At 39.7% G+C, this 18,786-nt stretch overlaps 1 protein-coding gene across 1 annotated transcript in view; it reads left to right on the plus strand.

Annotated features, from left to right (window-relative positions):
- Positions 1–18,786, plus strand: part of lig1 (ligase I, DNA, ATP-dependent) — a 95,330-nt gene that overhangs the window by 1,223 nt on the left and 75,321 nt on the right. The window contains 7 exon segments of the mRNA XM_034702970.1: positions 1,304–1,366; positions 5,763–5,943; positions 12,301–12,484; positions 14,914–15,045; positions 16,681–16,991; positions 16,993–17,065; positions 17,226–17,334. Of these exon segments, the coding sequence (XP_034558861.1) occupies positions 1,304–1,366; positions 5,763–5,943; positions 12,301–12,484; positions 14,914–15,045; positions 16,681–16,991; positions 16,993–17,065; positions 17,226–17,334 (1,053 nt within the window).

Here is an 18,786-nt window from a genome sequence, read left to right on the forward strand (position 1 = left end):
GTATCAACAATTGCTAACACTGATTTTGACGGATAAGTTGTATGGGGCGCCGTTTGTAAAGTCGTGCACACCGAAAATAACATTTCTCCACATTTAGCTCCAAAACGTCATAAAAATGTAGAGTGAATTTTTAAAAGTCACTTTTTTATCACATTTAGAGGAATATTTGTGATCTTCTTTACATTTCATTTTGTTGTGAAAAATATATTAAGTTGAAATAATTGTTAAATCCAAATGCTAAATATAAATATAAATGTTAAATATAAATCTAAATATTAAATCTAAATCTAAATGTTAAATGTAAATCTAAATGTTAAATTTAAATCTAAATATTAAATCTAAATATTAAATATTAATCTAAATGTTAAATCTAAATGCTAAATGCTAAATCTAAATCTAAATGTTAAATCTAAATATTAAATCTAAATCTAAATGTTAAATATAAATGTTAAATCTAAATGTTGCTCTGCGATCCTAAATATTTGCAATTGCTGATATGCAAATTCACACTGCAGCCCAGCGGAAATACCAAAATAAAAGCTTCAGAAAGAGATACAGACTTAGCAATAGCAACTTAGCTTGTTCGTACCACAGACTGGGTTAGTCCTGTCTCTGAGCGTTGAGAAATCCCTTTATAGCCTCCAAAACGGCCTATCCAGCATTTTTACGGCGGGCAGTCCAGCTATAACCCGTAAGAGTCAGTACTGACAGACTATGGTTAGGATATCTGTATCGCTTTATGAAGCTTTTATTTTGGTACTAACAGCGCCCAATACAAATTCACACTGCCGCCCGGCGGAAGTATATGTGGTCAGGTGTTAGCCGGGAGCGCAACCGGGTCAGAATCAGTCTGGCGGTGGAGAAAAAAAGCGCTCATGGAGACCTGTCACTCAGCTGCAGCCCCCAGCTGAACGTCTCCACTGTGAGCAACACCTTCAGTCAGCTGATTCTGAAACATGCTTTAAACTTAAAACACCTCCACTCAGTGAGTGACGAGAGAGCAGCTCAATCCACCCTTATTTGTAGCGATTTTTTACCGTCTTGTGATATATGATATATATGATATATATGATATATATCCTTACATCTCGAGTAGAATGTACTATTAAAAAAAACAAGAAAAAAAACATTCTGTTACACTCCTCACGACCCCCCATTTGTGTCTTGCGACCCCCCAGGGGTTCCCGACCCACACTTTGGGAACCCCTGATATAAGTCACCTGTGTAGCAACTGTTGATATGATGAGTCTATGTGTGCATGCTAACTTTCCCCTGTCTTCTGCTGTTTGCTTTCCTGCACCAGATCCTTCTTCCAGCCTAAAGGCAAGGAGAGCCAGAAGAAAACCAAGGAGGAGGCTGTGAAGAAGTAAGAGTTCATTGTCTTTGTTAGAGTTCCAATCAAATTATTTTAAATCAAAGAAAAAAATCTAATAATTAAGATAATAATACAGGTAAAGAATAAAGATAATAATAATGAATTTAAAAGAAAATAATCATGCATGACTCTGTTTTTCTTGAATGGCACAGGAAGGGTATTATACACTTTAAAGATCTGTTTATGGACAACAACTTAGCATCGTTTGAGCAGTTAAGCAAAAAGTTTAATCTACCAAAGTCGAACTTCTTTAGATATTTACAAGCAAGACAGTTTCTCATCTTAAAGTTTTCCCATATCCCATTGTCAGTAGTAGGGGTGAGCCCCACGAAGGATTTGCTTAGTGGAATCTGATTCATCAGATTTTGCCCATAGTGGATGAATAGTGGAATGTTTGTTGTTTTTCCTTATTGACCCAAAGTCTGCATGATGGTGACCGCATGACAATATTACACATAACCCTTTACAATTAAGAGACTCATAGCTTAAAGTAAAAGGGACAACAGAATATTATAAGAATAAAACTTAGATTTTTTAAATCTATATTTCAAAAACAACGAGGTGATGAAGGAGAGAAAACTCAAATAAGGCCACCATCCATTAAACATGGAACAACGCTCCACTATAGAATAAGGAATCAGGAGATATTTAAACAGTGTTCACACAGAGGAGAGCAGCACTGCAGAGGGTAGTTTGTCCAACTTAAGACTAAATATTTGTATAATGTTCAAAATCAAACCTGAACCAGCTAAAGGGTTTTTAAATCTCTTAACAGAACCTTTTAAAACAGTCTTTCATCACGTCTTTGTCCGCTTGACTCTTTTCAAACTGTACGAGAGGAAAACCATCGTGTGTACGGGCAGAAGTGCGCTCCTTGCTTTGTTGACTGTAAATCCTGTCTTTGAGAATATCCTCTCTGATGGTGTGGAGGTGGATGGGATGCTGTGGATTGTTTTTGAGGCTTCGGACAGCTTTGGGTATCCCTCCTGGTTCTTTTAGCCCCGTACAGTTTTTGTGTGGTCCGGTAATCCTTGATCTCACAGCCCTCTTCATGAAGCTGCTCCTCATCTTCATCACTAGTTTTTAGAATCAACTGAAGTTTTATTTCCTGACATTTTGAGCTAAGAATGATTTAAAGACCAGCTGAGATACGTCTGCTCCACAGGTCCCGTTAAATGGGAGAGTCCACCTTTAATTACCAGGGGAGATTTAATTACCACTGTAAGGAGATTTAACACTTCAAGAGCTGTTCTCAGAATTACATTAAATAAGTTTATATTTAAATCAAAATAGGATATATGAGACACTATTTTTATGGGAAACAGGAAAATAATGTAGAATTAGACATTGAGCACCCCCATGGTTTGAATGGAATGATCCACGTTTCATATGCAAATATTCAACTATGAGATTGGCAGTCGACTAAGACTCGTTAAAACGCATCGTTGAATATTCGACTATTTGGGGTCACCCCTAGTCAGCAGAAACCACCATTGTTGACTCGGTTCTGTCCCTGAACCCAACTCGGGGAAAAGACTCATCTCAGTGCTGTATAGCATGGTGGCAGACCTAAAGCGGGACACTACAGACATTCTTAAAAGATCATGGGAGGAAGACTTGGGCCTGTCTTTATCTGAAGACACTTGGGGCTCTATACTTAAGCGTGTTAACACAACCTCTCTCTGTGCTCGTCATTGCTTAATCCAGTTTAAAGTGGTACACAGAGCTCATATCTCTAAAGCTAAACTGTCTCGTTTCTATCCCGACATCGACCCGCACTGTGACAAATGCAAGAATGCAGAAGCATCACTTGTTCATATGTACTGGCCATGCCTAAGTCTTAAGAAATACTGGACAGAGGTATTTCACACTATATTCAAGATAATCAACGTTGAATTGAAACCCAATCCTCTTGTTGCTGTGTTTGGGGTCACTAGAGGAGTCGTACAGTTATCGGCACAAAAACAGCGGACTCTGGCCTTTGCTTCCCTCCTGGCCAGGCGTGCCGTGCTGCTCAGATGGCGAGATGCTACCCCGCCCACGCATGCACAATGGTTGGCAGATATTATGGCTTACTTAAAGCTAGAGAAAATAAGATTCTCACTCCAACATTCAAATGCACAGTTTATTGAAATTTGGGGACCCTTTCTGGACTCTGTATACAAACCTTTAAAACCATGATTCAGATGCAGCTTCATCATCTCTCTCTTTCTGATGTAGAACTAGGTCTTTAATGGGACTGGGGAAAGTATTTCACGGTACCACTGGCAGTGACAGGGTAGGGATTGTTTTATAATGGTTGTTGTTGTTTCTGTTTGTTTATTGTTTTGTTTTTTGTTTACCTTTATATTTTCTTTAACCTAAAAAGCAAAAAAGTAACTCAAGCTGTTGTTGTATGTCCATGCTTCATTTACTTACCATGTGCAGTTACTGGTTTGTTCCCTTTGCACATGTCTCTCACGTGACTGCTAACTGCGTTTGGTGTTTATTTATAACATCCTCTAATATCATTGACTGATCAACACTGCACTTCATGTATACCCTGTTTGTGTCTCAATAAAAAGATTTTGACTAAAAAAAGAAAATAATCAATAAATAATACAAATAATTAACAAATACGTGAAAAGATATGTTAAAGGAGAGGAAACAAAAAAATATATATTGATGATGATAAAGGTTATACATACAGATTATATCTATAAAATAAATTAAAAGAATAGATAATAAATAAAAATAATAAATGGGTAAATATGAAGTAGAAGGGGAAGTTATTAAATAATAATAATATTGATAATAAAATAAAAATATAGGAATGGATAATAAATAAAAAAGTAAGAAATAAACAAAGAAATGGATAAATACAAAAAAGAAGAGGATATAAATAATAATATTGATAATAATAAAGATATAAAGTTTATAATCATAAAATAAAGATTAAATAGCTAACACATACATTTAGATAAAGAATAACTAAATGGATAAATATTAAATAGAAGAGGAAATGAATACATTCAAATAGGATCTTTTCTACTTATTGTCTTTTATTGAATTAATTTATTTTGAATCTATGTACATGTGCTTATGTGTGCATAGATATGTATGTGTGTGAATAGGTATGTGTATGATATTTCTCTGCTTAGATTTTATATGTTCCCACTGTTTCCTGCTGTAAATAATCCGTCAATTCAATGTTTATGTCCGTTTTTAGGTGGATCATTTATTTAAATTTTTATTCTTAAAATTGTATTTATTATTATTATTTATTTTAAATGATATTTTATTTAGTTTTGTTTCATCTTGTCTGTTTTTTATTTTTTGTATTGTATTGTCATTATTTGTGTCTTGAGTTTTTGTAAAAGAACACATTTCAAATCAGAAAAAAGAAGAGGAGTGCGCTGCATGTAGATACAACACATATACTTCAAGAGAAGCTTTTAATCCAGAAGAAGCATGATTTCATGACTTTAGAAGTGTAATTGCATATTATATTTTGTTTGTCTGAATGAAAATAAAGCAGGCAAGAAAATACAAATGAAGTGCTTTATTATCAACTTAAACCAAGCTTCAAAGCTGCATTCATGGCTTTGAGATGCTCACAAATCTTTGTCTTCATGCAAATGATGAATTATCTCAAAATATCTGCATCTCGTGCACCCTGCTGTTTACTTCGAAGTCATTTTGACTTTGTGCATGTTCAAACTTAGCTGCTTTTTAACATTTGAGCCTCTATTTTTCTCCCCCTCCTGCTCTAAGCTGCTGCTGCATCACCAGAGTCCTCCATGTTCCTCTCTGGCTTGACTTTTCTAAGCTGCTGCTGTGTGCATGTTAGTAAATATGTGATGCAGTGAGGATGAAGATGTTCTGTGGAAGGTTTGAAGAAAAATGGACCAGGGACTAATTGATAGAGAAAAACATCAGGAATAGACAGAAAGACATCCCCGACATGGATTTGGAAGTAAAACAAAAGCCACATATTCAAACATATTTGTGTCCAAACCTCTCTGATGGCTTCAGTTCAGGGGAATCATCTTTGAACCACCCTCAGTCACAGATCTGTGCAGCTTAGCAAAGCGTCTCTGCGGCCAGTTTTATGATAATCAAACGAGCAGATCCCTTCAGCTCCTCGTCTGTGAGCTGCTTTGATGATAGTGTTCATTATCTCAGACTGTAACATCTTAAAAGGGTGTCTTAAAACTCACTTGTCTTCTCTGTAATGATCCCTTCATCAGTGCATTGACCTCTCTTTTATGACTCCTGCCTCGATTTAACGACTTCCCTTGTTTTTTACTGCTTCTGCAATCAGCTCTGATACCGACTGCGGCCGCTTGTTGCTGCGTTTGTTTTTGTTTTTACATTATTGTCTTCCTGTGTCCGTGCTCTGCTCCAGAACGGTCAAAAGCCCTCTGAAGGTGCAGAACGGCGTCCATGAGGCCGATTCTCCAGTCAAGAAGGTGGCCAAACGCAGCCGTCAGATCGTGGACAGCGACGAGGACGAGGTCGAGGCGCCGGCAGTGAAAGAACAAGTCGCCACGAAGGGAGAAAAAGACACGGCTGTGAAAACTGAGAAGGTGGGAAAGTTTCTGTTTTGGATAAATGTCAGATATTTAGGATTGCAGCACATCGATGACCAGTGTGCGTCTTCTTCCTGACTCAGAGAGAATGATTGAAGCAGCGTGCAGCCAATCAAACGCTCAGGATCACCTTCACGCCTGCACGGCCTGGCTTTAATAAGGCTGTTAACTAGAGGTGTAACGATTGTTTTAACAACCATTCCATTCGTATCATGATCCGTGGTTGCCGATACGATTAAAGGATGATATTGATTCATTTAGAACGATAAGATCTGAAGTGATTCAGTGACTTGAAATCGATACAGTAACTTTTTAGCCAAAAATTCAACCAGTGTGACTGTGAAATAAATCCCTTGATACTGGACAGTCCTAGAGTCCTGTAGTTTCTTGTAAGGGAATCAGGTATAAATTAATTATGGATATAAACAAACAAGTAAACAACAATTAATCGCAAATGCATTCAAATGTTATTTGGATAAAGTGCAACCAACCCTTCAGGTTGAATTAACAGGAGGTTAACCTTTCTACTCTCATTTTCAATATTCAATACATTTGCAATGGTAGTGGTGGTTGGATAGATTTGTGGTGTTGCCATGGTAACTTTACTTGACCTTTACATATCCTACAAACATCTCTGTCTTTGCAAAAGCCAAAGTGTTTCCACACGCTGGGCTGCAATGGTGGCTTGATCATTTCTGGCTCACCGGCTTCTCCTCTGCCATCCACCATGCATAGACTGTAAAATATGGACGTAGTATCCATGATGTCACCCGTCTGTTTCTGAACGCTGTTTTCAAGCCAATCAGCAGCAGCAGTCATATTGCTTCTATCGAGCCAGTGTGACATAAAGAGGCGGAGTTTAAGCCTCCTAGCCAACAGCTGCAGTGTTCCTGCAGTCAGCTGTGTCTCTCATTGGAAGACTCGGAATCTCAATATCTTCAAAATTGCCGCGTTAGAAAAAAATTCACCCCCCTCACAGTGAGAGGACATCTAGAAATGAGCTATCCAGACTACACTCATCTTTTGTACCAGGCTGTAAACATGTTTATTTCTGCTGTAAAGATTGGCTTTTCACATTCATGTGTATGTAGGGATGGGTACCGGGTTCGGTACTTTTATAGGTACCGACCGAATTCCGTCGGTACTACCGAGTACAGATTCACGTAAAATCAAACGGTACCATGTTTCGGTACCTGAACGCATCCTTGTGACTGTGAGGGAGTGGAAGAGGAGGTGATTTTCCATACTTTCGCCCTGTAATAAAGTCAGAGACTGACCGGGTGGACGTCTCTGCTCTCTGCTTCTGCGCGGGAGTGCGCCTGACTCACCGTGAGGCAGAACTCCATGAGGATTAAGTTTATTTTCTACAGTCTATGGTTGAGACGGACCTTCTTGCTCCGACTACCTGCCCTGTTTATAACCGTTCCTGTGTGTGTGAATGCCCAACTAGTAAGTTGTGTGTCCTGTTATTATAAAGAGACGGAGAACTGACTTTTTCCTGTCCGCAGGCGTTCCTGTGTGTTCATTGATAAACTCCAGAAAGAGCAATTAGACGCCACGAGCACGTGTCAGCTAATATATCTAATCACCTATAGAATCCTGTTTCTGTTCATTTCATGTTAAATGAAATAAGTATGTTAAATTAAACTAATTTGAGATTTCATTTTTTTTATTAACATTTATTACTATATAAACACACAAAAGTACCGAAAATTGGTACTGTTGAGTACCGGTACCGATTCCCAGGTACCGGGTATCGGTACTGTATCAAATGTATTCAAATGTGAAAGGTACCCATCCCTATGTGTATGTGACTTCCGGTACTTCTGGAGCCAGCCTCAAGCGAATCCTCGATGAACTGCAGCTTTTAACACTTCCACATTGACTCATATTATTAGACTGGAGGTTGCCGCTTGCCTCCATGCTTTGTTTTGTTGTCTGCTGGTGCATGGTGATGATGTCACAGACAGGCAGCCTGATTTCAGTAACGGTTTAAGGTCTTTATCATTAAAGCTAGGGTTGATAGTCTTGGAAACCTAGCATGAATTTGAATGTAGCATGTCTTCAGGACTTTGTCTAACCACTGATTGTTGTTTTGTTGGTCGGCGTGATCACGGCTGACAGTGACCAGTTAGTAAAGATCAACATGTTCACGAATCGGCTCGTCATCCCTAAAGCGTCCGGACAGACGCTACAGTACATCTACATTTTCTGTAGGATTTACTAAATGTAATTAATTCTTCTGCTTGTCAGAGCCCCGTGGTGAGAGCTTTTTAGACTTTGATCCGGACTACAGTCCTGAGCAAAGCACCTCATCAGGTCAGAGGGGACAGGCCCGAGGTCGAGCGAGAGGGGCAATCTGTAGAGTCAGGGGAAGCAGAGGCAGGAGACGGGGAGTGAATGGGAAATGTACGCTTTGCAGGAGGCGGGCAGAACGGCAGGACAGGATTTGATTGGTTTAAAATTTTGGACCCCAAAAACGGTGATTGGTTGGTGTTTTCCCAGGTTTACTCCGGCTGTAGGTAGCAGTTTTTTTTACCTCTTTTTTAAGAACACATTATGTATTGATGTCATCGGGACATAAAGATCATTTTAACCAGTAGAACAAAAAGATGATCTAAATCTGAACACCAACCCCAGCTTTAAAAGTGCAAAGAAACACATCCATATAAAGTCTGCCGTACTTAAATCAAATGTTATTTCCTCTTATCAATACAATCAATTTATTACCTTTTAAAACGATGTTAGATCCATATATGCCGTCCTGAAGGCCAACTTGCCGAGCACAGATCGATGTAGTCGGATCATAGGAATATAAATCAATACATCGATGTAGTGGATGAATCGTTACACCCCTACTGTTAACGCTCCTGTGTGTGTATCGCCGCCTGTTGTTTACTGCCTGGTTGAAAACACTGTGGCACAAAGGCACAGTGATTGTACAGTGATTCAGCACGTTGAATGTGTACGTCAATAAGCCACATAATGAAAGAGCAGATTATTGGCCTTGGCCGTCATTCCACCACCTGTGGCTTGATAAACTCCTCTATTAACCACCCGTTTATTTGTTGTAATGTGTCAGGAGTGATTCATTATTTCTGCACTGAAGGAAGAGACTGTGGCTGACACACGACACCCAGCGTCACTTTGATATGATGACTGTTATTAAGGATTTGTAATGATTATGTACTGATGTGCAGTCTTTTACTGCTGGCCACAGAGCAGCTCCAGGAAGCATTAACACAGAGCAGACGTTGAGGATTATTTTAATCTGTTAATGATCTTTTTATTGGTTCTGAGTTAAACTGGAAACAAGAAGTTCAGACTCCCAGTAGAGATGCTACTTAAGAGTCGTTCAAAGCTTGATCTGAGAATAGAGCTGTCTCTACTTGCTTTTGAGTCTCATCAAAACTAATGAATGTGTTTCCAACCCGTCTCTTTTCTGACACTAAATCAAATTACACTAAATAAAAGAGAAACATTCTAATATTGACAATAATATAGAGAGGAAAAAGATAATACATGAATAAAATAAGAAATAACTAAATGGATAAATACAAAAAAGAAGATTCAATAAATAAATTAATAAAACAAATAAATAAATGGATAGATGTAAAAAAAGAAGAAAAACTTTATATTGATAATAATCGAGAAAGGAAAAAGACTGTTATATTATATTATGAAAATTATACATAACTAAATGGATAAATATAAAAAAGCAAGGCAAATAAATAAAATAATTATAAAGAGAAAAGAAAAGAAACATCAGAGTAACCTTCTCTTTTCTGACAGTAAATAGACTCAAAATCAAACTAAATGAAATAAAAAAATATATAAGTAAGATAATAATAATAAAGATAACCAAACAGATAATAATAATGAATAAAAAATAAAATAATAGATTATAAATAAATACAAATTACAAATAAATAGATAAGTATATAAAAATAAGAGGAAATAAATAAAAAACGTAATTATAATATTGATAATAAAGATAATGCATAAAGATTATGATAATGAAATGAAAATGAAATAAAAGAATAGAAAATAAATAAATACAAATAATGAATAACTGAATTCATAATACAAAATAGAAGAGGAAATTACTTAATACAAATAAAAAAATAATAATAAAAATAAAATAAACACCAGACAGAATAACCTTCTCTTGTCTGACAGTAAAAATAATAAAAATCAAATTATATTAAATGAAATAATAAAACATGATAACCAAGATAACAAAAAGGTAAAAATGAATTCAAAATAAAAAAATAAAAAATAAAAAAATAAAAATAATAGATACATGGATACAAAGAGAAGACGAAACACATAAATAAATAAAACAACATTTATAATAAAGATAATACATACAGATTAGAATAATAAAATACATGAAAACAATGAATAACTGAATTCATAGATATGAAATTGAAGAGGAAATAAATAAATACCAATAAAATAATGAGAATAAAAAAGAGATTAAACACCAGATAAATCTTTTTTTAATTGATAGTGTTTATCGTTTATTTCCTGCCTGTTTTAACATTTTCAGTTAGGTGTTTGTCTTCCACAGCTTCACTTCCTTTTGAGGCTCATAGATAATGTACAGAGGTCAAAACTGCAGAAACCCTGTCGTGCCCGTGTTTCCACGCTGTCTCTTTTCTGACGGACTGTCAGAAGGAAGAAGGGAATCCAACCTCCAGACTGCTACCCTTAAACCTGCTTTCCTTTTAATAACCACCGAAGGATTAATACCTCCACAGGTTACAAAATGAGCTCTTGATCGTGAGGACGTCTTGAAGGAAACAAAACCCACTCCTGACTTGATTTCATACCTGAGTAAAGATCACATCATGTCAACACATTTCATGTCAAGTGCGAGCTTTTACCCTGACTTTTAAAGGTGGATGCCAGTCTGCCGGCTCCGGAGCTCTGCGCCTCATCTGTGTTTGTTTCCGCCCTTTCTGAACGTTGCGCTTCATTGCACAACAAACTTGTTTCCTGGCTGATGGAGGTGCGTGTCATTCACGGTGTGCCGTGTTGTTTTCCAACACTTTCTAAAAAGCACAGCTACTCTACCTCATAGATTTGGTGGAGCTTTTCTTCTCTGTATTTTGCTCGCAGCTCTTTGGTGTTGACAGGTCATTGTTAGACTTCTATAGCCTTTGGAAAAGAAAAAAAAACCTTTTCTTTTTGCAGAAGTTGGGCTCAGGGGATAGAAGCAATCCACAGAGATCTGGAGCTCCACAACCAACCAATCCTGCTTTTTCTAATGAAAAGAGTCAAGAAGCTGTCATTAAAAGCAATAAAAAAATCAAAATCCTGATGTGCTATAATTGCCCTTTATATTCTGCTGAAGTCTCAATGAATTCAAACACTAGGGGAGCAAAGTATCAGACAAAACTGGCCTGTCTTCAATACTTAATATTATATTTGAGCTTATATTCTTGCTTTCTGTCCATAACAGACATAGACGTAACCTGTGGCCTCTCTTAAAAAACGTCGATATTTCATGGAGAGCTGCAGGTGTGACTGAGAGTGGAGCAGAGAGACACACACAGTGGTCAGAGTTAAAGTGCAGCTACATACGAATCATTACTATACGCATCAATCTCAACAGAGCAGATGGAGCGGGACAGGAAGTCAGGTTTCACCAAAACAAAATGAAAACATCCGGTTGATTTTCAGAATCAAACACTCTGTGTTATCACCAGATCGTATTTCACTTAAAGCTGCTGTGAGGAACTTTTGATTTATATTAATTTTGGCACCTCCTTGTGGACAAAGTGATACCTCTTATCTCTTGTCCTATACATGCAAAAGTAGTGTTTTCAACTAAAACCTCACCCTGCTGTCTTTTAACAGCTAGATGTATCACTCAATGTGATTATTTGCCATGAAAAAGAATGTTTCTAAAGCTCCATGTCAATCATGTGGTCTGACACCTACCCCCTCTGAGTGGTTTAAGGCATTAAAAATGACAACAGAGAAAGTATCAGTGTTGTTGTTTATGGTTTTGTTTGCTTTTGAAGGTCATAAAGAGGCATCAGTGTTGGTTTCAGTCTGTTTCTCAGCTGGTGAAAAACTCCTCATAGTGCCTTTAACTACAACAACAAACCGTCATGATGAGTGGAGCCAGGCCTGGAGTCAACAGGTCAGAGGTTTTCAGAGGACCAGAAAGACAACATGGATGAGGAGAGGAGGAGGAGAATCCTTGATTCAGGGATTACTGTGGGAAAGCCTCGTCACATGACTCCAGCTGTCCGGCGGTCCTGCTCTGTGCTCTGGCGTTAAACATGTACATCACAGTTAGGATGATATTCAGCTCTAACATGCAGGGCTCCTCTTTTTCAGAAGGACGATGTGTTCAAGGCTGTTCCCACCCCGCTGTCTCCTCCTCCTGCCCAAGCAACCCCCAAGACCCCTGCCACTCCTGCCACTCCTGCCACCCCTGCCACCCCTGCCTCCTCAGCCTCCCCCGGGACCCCCTGCACCCCAAACTCCATCTCACCCACTGGGATCACAAAACGTAAAACAGGTGAGCCTCATATTCTTCATTTTTCACTCTCAACTGTTTTTGTGTTTCTCCACTCTTCCTCCAAAGTCGCTCCGTTTGTGAACTTTGACACCAGCTGAGGATTGATCGTTCTTCTGCCTGCAGCTGTTTAATACTTGATTACTTGTTAGCAGGAGCCTAATGGATTCAAATACTCATTATTTCACAATGAGAGCAAAAAAATCACAACATTCATCACGAGCTGAACGCATGAGGAGTCCGTTCATGAGGAGCCGCTCCGCACACTCTGTTTCATTTATCTCCTGACTCCCTGGAAGGGTGTCAACCACCAGTAGACCCGATTGCCTTGTCAGTTGTTTTCCCTCTTCTGCTGATGCACCAGCAGACACTCTACAAGCTTACATCATTATTTTTCTGCATGTATTTACATAATGGTAATAATGTTATTATTCCTGCATTGTTTCTGCTGACTTAATGGAAGCAGCCGAGCGAGCCGTCGTATTAAAGCAGCTGATTGTCTGTGTTTCTACGCTTCAGAATGTGTTTGCAGGCTTTGGTAAGTTTCTTTAGAAAATAAAAGCATGAACATCTGTAGAGTCGAGTGTTTGTAGAGAGCTGGAGCGTCTCACGTGTTTTTCTACAGGAGGAACTTTACCCTTGAACTACGTGCTTTCCACTGGAGGACCCAGGGTCTAAATTTAGTTCAGGGGTAGATAACCTCCCCCTGAAAAGCCCCTGCTAGGGGGGGTAGTACTTTTCAAAGGTCCCGGGACTTTCGGGGGGCAGGGCCTGCAATGATGACTGTGTCTGATTGGTAGATTAACCGCAGTGTCTTTATTCCTCCCTCCGTCCACAATAACATCACACACATCTGTGATTCACTTGATTTCTCTTTCTTTCATTAGTTTTGATTTGTTCTATCTTTTTTGTATGTGTGTGTACTTTTCAAAAGAAGAAGCTGTGATTCTCTTGATTTAGCAGCTTGTAACAGTAGTCTTCTCTCAGCCCACCGTGAATGCGTCTCTCCCGGTGTTACGGTTTTAAAAGTGACCCTGTAAACTGGAGACCTTCAGCTGAACGTGTCAGTGTTTGTGGAGTTTAAACAGCTGTTGAAACACAGAGGGAGTTCCTGGGAATGCAAACTAGTTTAGTTTTTATTAAGATTTCAAAATATCCTCATCAGATATTTAATGATGGTCTAAAGACGTTTATGAGGGATGCATCCGGCTGAAAGTCTCCAGTTAACAGGGTCGCTGTTTAAACCAAAACACCGGGCGATCTCTGCCACGGCTTTTTGAGTTCAAAAGGATTTTAAAGCCGTGTTGAAACGTCTTTGCTACTCGTGCTTATCTCCTCTCACGTGTTGATTCAGTGAATCCATCTGTGATGAAATATAGCACCATCTAAAACAGACCAGCTGAGTCTCTTCATGCTAACAGGCTAACTGTTGTGTTTCTCATAATGATACCTGCCTGTCCGTCTGCTTCTATGGTGTCTGCTCTTTGTTTTACTGCCCTCTACTGGTCTGGTGGTGTAGCGTATTTACTTTTTTGTTTTCTCCATACATCACTGGCCTGATTTGCACAATCTACCCAGGACTTCAGCCCGTGGTTAAAACACAGACAACAATGGGGGCACAGGAACCTTTTAGTTCAGGGGAAAGTAGTTCTGGGGGCTAAAAGACCCCAGAACTCTTGGTTCAAATGCACCTTCAGTGTGCCGTTCTCAGTCATTATCTGTCTTTTAAACGAGATGTATGTTTTGCATTAAACATAATAGCCAAGTGATTTAAAGTGCTTGTTGTTTTTCTCATTCTGTCCCAGAAATATAGGGTCCTGAAAAGAGGATTTAAATCTCTTGTGCTCCTTCTCCTTTTCCCTCACTTTGTTCCCTTCATCCCACTTTTTGCAGCTGGAGAAGCGTCTCCTCTTCTTCTTCTTTCATCATCTCATTCTCTTTGTGTTTGATGACTGCAGTCGTCAGCCACAATAAGAGCCCCCGCCATCGTCACCACTGAAGAAAACAGAACATTAAAGAAACGCTCTAATTTCAGCAGAAATTGCGATCTTAATGATGCTGGGTTAATGCTTTCATTATAATATCTAGAAGGAAAACACCAGCAGTGCTACCTGTGCTGGAATTTAACAAGCAGCAGAACAGAGGCGGATGTGGAACCGAAACTAAAATTACCCTCAAGCACTACTGCTGCATAAAATTACTGAGGAAATTACACTGGAACCCTGAGCTGCTGCGCTGCATAATATCTTTCAGGATGGAATTAGTGTTTTCATTAGCAGAGACACGTAGCTCAGATTCTCCTCTTCCATTGGCCTACATCTGCAGAATGAGAGCGGTCTTGTCCTGTTTTCATCTCAGTGTTCTCTCTCTGTTTGATCATGCCGGGATGCCTCTCACTTCTTCTTCTTCTTCTTTCTCCCTGACGTGTGCAGCGAGGAAGATGTTCCCCAAGAGGAAGCTTGACGAGAGCCGGAGAGAGAGTCAGAAGGACGAGTCCGAGGTCAAGGAGGAGCAGGGTCAGCAAAACAAGCGTCCCCGTGTGGACAGCGGTGGCGGCAGTGCAGGTACGACTTCACCTCTGCTTTGAGTCTGAAAACACAGTTCACTGACACACTGAGCTACACACCATCAATCGATCAATCAATCTTTATTTGTATAGCGCCAAATCACTACAAACTTTATCTCAAGACGCTTTTACAAAGAGCAGGTCTAGACCACTCTATGTCAAATTATGAACAGAGACCCAACACCAAGACAGGATAAGACTCAGTCTGACCCCACCTTAATCCATCATGAGCATTGCACCTCACAGTATTTAGCTAGTTACAGCAGAGAGGACAAACTTCCTTTAACAGGCAGAAACCTCAAGCAGAACCAGACTCGTGTTAGACACACATCTGCCTCGACCCAGTTGGGTCTAGAAAGAGGGATAGAGGAGAATAAGAGAGAGAGGGAGCGGTGATAGTGATGAGACGAGTAGTAGAAGCTGTTGCCGCTGGAGTCCAGCACGTCCGTATCAGCTGGAGTCTGGAACGTCCACAGCAGGAGGACGTCTACGTCAGCTCAGAGGAATCTACGAGACAAGGGAGCTCAGGGACTCCAGAAAGGTCTATGGTTAGTAACTTTAATGGGGCAGGGAGAGTTAAAGTAAGTGATGAGGGGGGTGAATCAACCATGAATGAACCTCAGACTTTCAAGGATTCTCAAGGCTCAAAGTCTCTGCATACATGAAGAAGTAACAAAGTAAATCTTCACATCGAGAGCCTTTAAATCTATGACACATCACCATCATCTCTGAAACACTGCAGCTCTCCTGCAGACACTCACGCAACTAGCATGTCTGTTAACTAGGCCTGCCACTTGGTGATCTTTGGCCACTCCTGATTGGCCGCTACCAGGGAAGTAGAAATGAGGGCATTGGGAAGTCCAGACCGTATTCTATGTTCTATTATTAACAAAGACCCAACATCAAGACAGGATAAGATCCGGTCCCATCTTACAGCAGGACTCAGTCTGATCTCATCTTCTATAAGCCCCGCCTACCTCTCACCCTGCGACATGATTGGCTGTTCAATGCCGGCTTCTTCTTCTGTCTAATGTTGGGTGGCAACTAGCGTTTAAGGCTCATTAGCGCCCCCTCCCTTTTCCTGTAATTACATGTTTATTTATATCAGTTTTTTCTTGAACATTTTTTATATTTATATAAAAAAAAAAAGATATCATGATAATTATCGTTATGGAATTATCGCCTAGCCCTAGTTTGAGTGCAGGCCAGTTCTTCAGTGTGTTTAATTTGAGGCAGCATGTGTAGCTACAGGAGCCTCGGCCTCTCTCGTCTAAACTGGTGTGTCAGAGCAGCAAAGTGACCGTTCAAGAGTCCAGTCCTGCTGCGGTCGTTTGAACTCCTGGATGAAAAAATTAAACTTTCATGTGGAGCTTCTCTCTGAGCCGGCGTCATGACCCCAGCTCCCTCTGCAGGGACTCTGCTACACATTTGTCAATAGTCATTTCTCTTACCTGACTCTCTCGGGTGAAAAGGAGACTTAAAAAATATAACCCGCGGCATATATTGAAGAAGGCTGTTGTGTTCAAAACCACCTTCACACAAGGGGCACGGCAAAAACTGGGTCGCCCTCAGTAAAGCTGCTGTCATTTATCTCTTCAATGACTGCTCTCCCTTTCTGTCTCACCCTGCGCAGGGAACGCCGATGAACCCATGGAGGAGGGAGCAAAGGAAGAAGAAGTTAAAACAGCGGTGACAGAGGCTAACAGCCCAGATGAGGAGAAGGGGAAGAAGAAGAAGAAAAAAGAGGAAGAAGAGAAGGCCGAGGAGGAGGAGCGGGCCGAGAGACAGAGCTCTGATGAGGGAGCAAAGAAAGCCGGGGGGGCGGTGAAGAAAAACGAGGCAAAGGAGAAGACAGATGATGAGAGCGGGCCCACCGACGTCAAGGAGGAGGTGGTCGAAAAGGACACGCCAGGAGGAGAAGAGAGCCCCAAAAGTCAAACTGCGAAAAAAACAGAAAGAGGCAAAAGAGCAGAGAGATAAGGAGCCGAGCAAAAAAGCTCCCATCAGCAGTTTCTTTGGTGAGCAGGAATTAGCATAGCTCTGTGCTTGCATAAAAGAATGTGTCCGTAACTGTGCTCTGCTTTTATCACTTTGAAAAGACAGCAAAATGTTGCTCTGGTCCAAACCGGGCGCCACGTCCCCTCACCTTCTGTACGTTTGTGGGTTTTTTTTCTATAGCTCCGAGAAAAGCGGCGGCAAAGACGGAGAAACCTGAGAAGGATGAAGGAGAGAAGAAGACGAGTGCAGAGAGGAAGACTTCGACGGAGGAGAGCAAAGAGACAAAAGGGTGAGGCAGAATACGAGAAGACGAGACGCACGTCCCGAATGTGTTCGTTTATTTATCCGTCACGCTCTCTAAACACGTCCACATGTTCGGCTTTTCAGTCAACATTGACCTTTGAACTCTGAAGTACACTCATGCTTGTGACTGAGACAGGACACTGATTTAGGTTTTACTCTGTGGATGGATCAAACCATTGACATACATATACGTAGACGCCGCACTGACTGTGCTTTCCAGCTGCTCCGATGCGTCAGCGCATTCGCCATATTGAATGTGGCGGGTCTGCTGTGTAAACTAAAACAAGTACATGTGAAAACTGTGGGTTTATGAAAAAAAGAAAAATTCCATTGCATTGAACTCATTTTGATCAACCGTTTTCACAATAAAGGAATAAAATTAATGTAAGGACTAAAAACGACAATTATTTAGAAAAAACACGTACGAAGTCTATCAAATGAATAAAAGGCTCCAGCTGGCAGTGAGTCTGCTTTTGAGCAGTGGAATGACAGATAAACTACATTATAGAAATTATAGATGTTTTTTAATTGTATAAAATATCATTTCATGAAAAAAAAAAACCCAAAAAACGTGCAGTAGTTACTCTTATACTAATATGCCCAACATATTACTGTTTCACTATGATCACTTTACTCACTCTGATCACTCACCCAGTATTAGTCTACTTCCATACAGCTCTGTTGACGACATTTTAACAGATTGAACAAGTGAAGGGATTTAGTCTTTCAAATACAGGATGAATGGACTGTTATAATTAACACTAAACACATCAAAGTGATTAAAATCTAAGATGACTTTATTCATACTGACCTTTGTTAAGAGACAGCTGCTGTATGTGAAATAAAATCACACGACTTTAAGAAGGAGGAGTCTCAGTATGTTTAACAGGTGTTCTGGTGTTTATCACTGTTTAAGCAGTGAAGGAGTTTTTAAAAGTTAATGTTCAGGCTGTGGAGACTTCTACTAAACATTTGTTGCGTATATTTGGAAAGCTCTGCTAATGGTAAGAAGTCAATTTACACCGGTGTGGTCTATAACAACAATAAGGAGGCATGTTTCTATGTTTGTGTGTGCGCATCTTTACAGATTGCCACATTCAACATGGCGGCGACGTTGACGTACTACTCAGCCAGTGAATGCGGTGTCTACGTATACTGTATGTCTATGAGTCAAACTGTCTGTCTTGTGCACTGCCCTTTCAAAATAAAAGCACAAATAAACACCTGAATATTTTGCTGATGGTATCAAATAGGGATGTGTACAGTCATGGCCAAAAGTTTTGAGAATGACACAAATATTACATTTTCACAAAGTCTGCTGCTTCAGGGTTTTTAGGTGTTTTTGTCAGATGTTTCTATGGTATAATGAAATACAATTAGAAGCATTTCAGAAGTATCAAAAGCTTTTATTGAGAATTACACAGAATTCATGCAATAA

This window comes from Notolabrus celidotus, chromosome 15 (genome assembly GCF_009762535.1).
Source record: "Notolabrus celidotus isolate fNotCel1 chromosome 15, fNotCel1.pri, whole genome shotgun sequence".
NCBI classification, from domain to species: domain Eukaryota; kingdom Metazoa; phylum Chordata; class Actinopteri; order Labriformes; family Labridae; genus Notolabrus; species Notolabrus celidotus.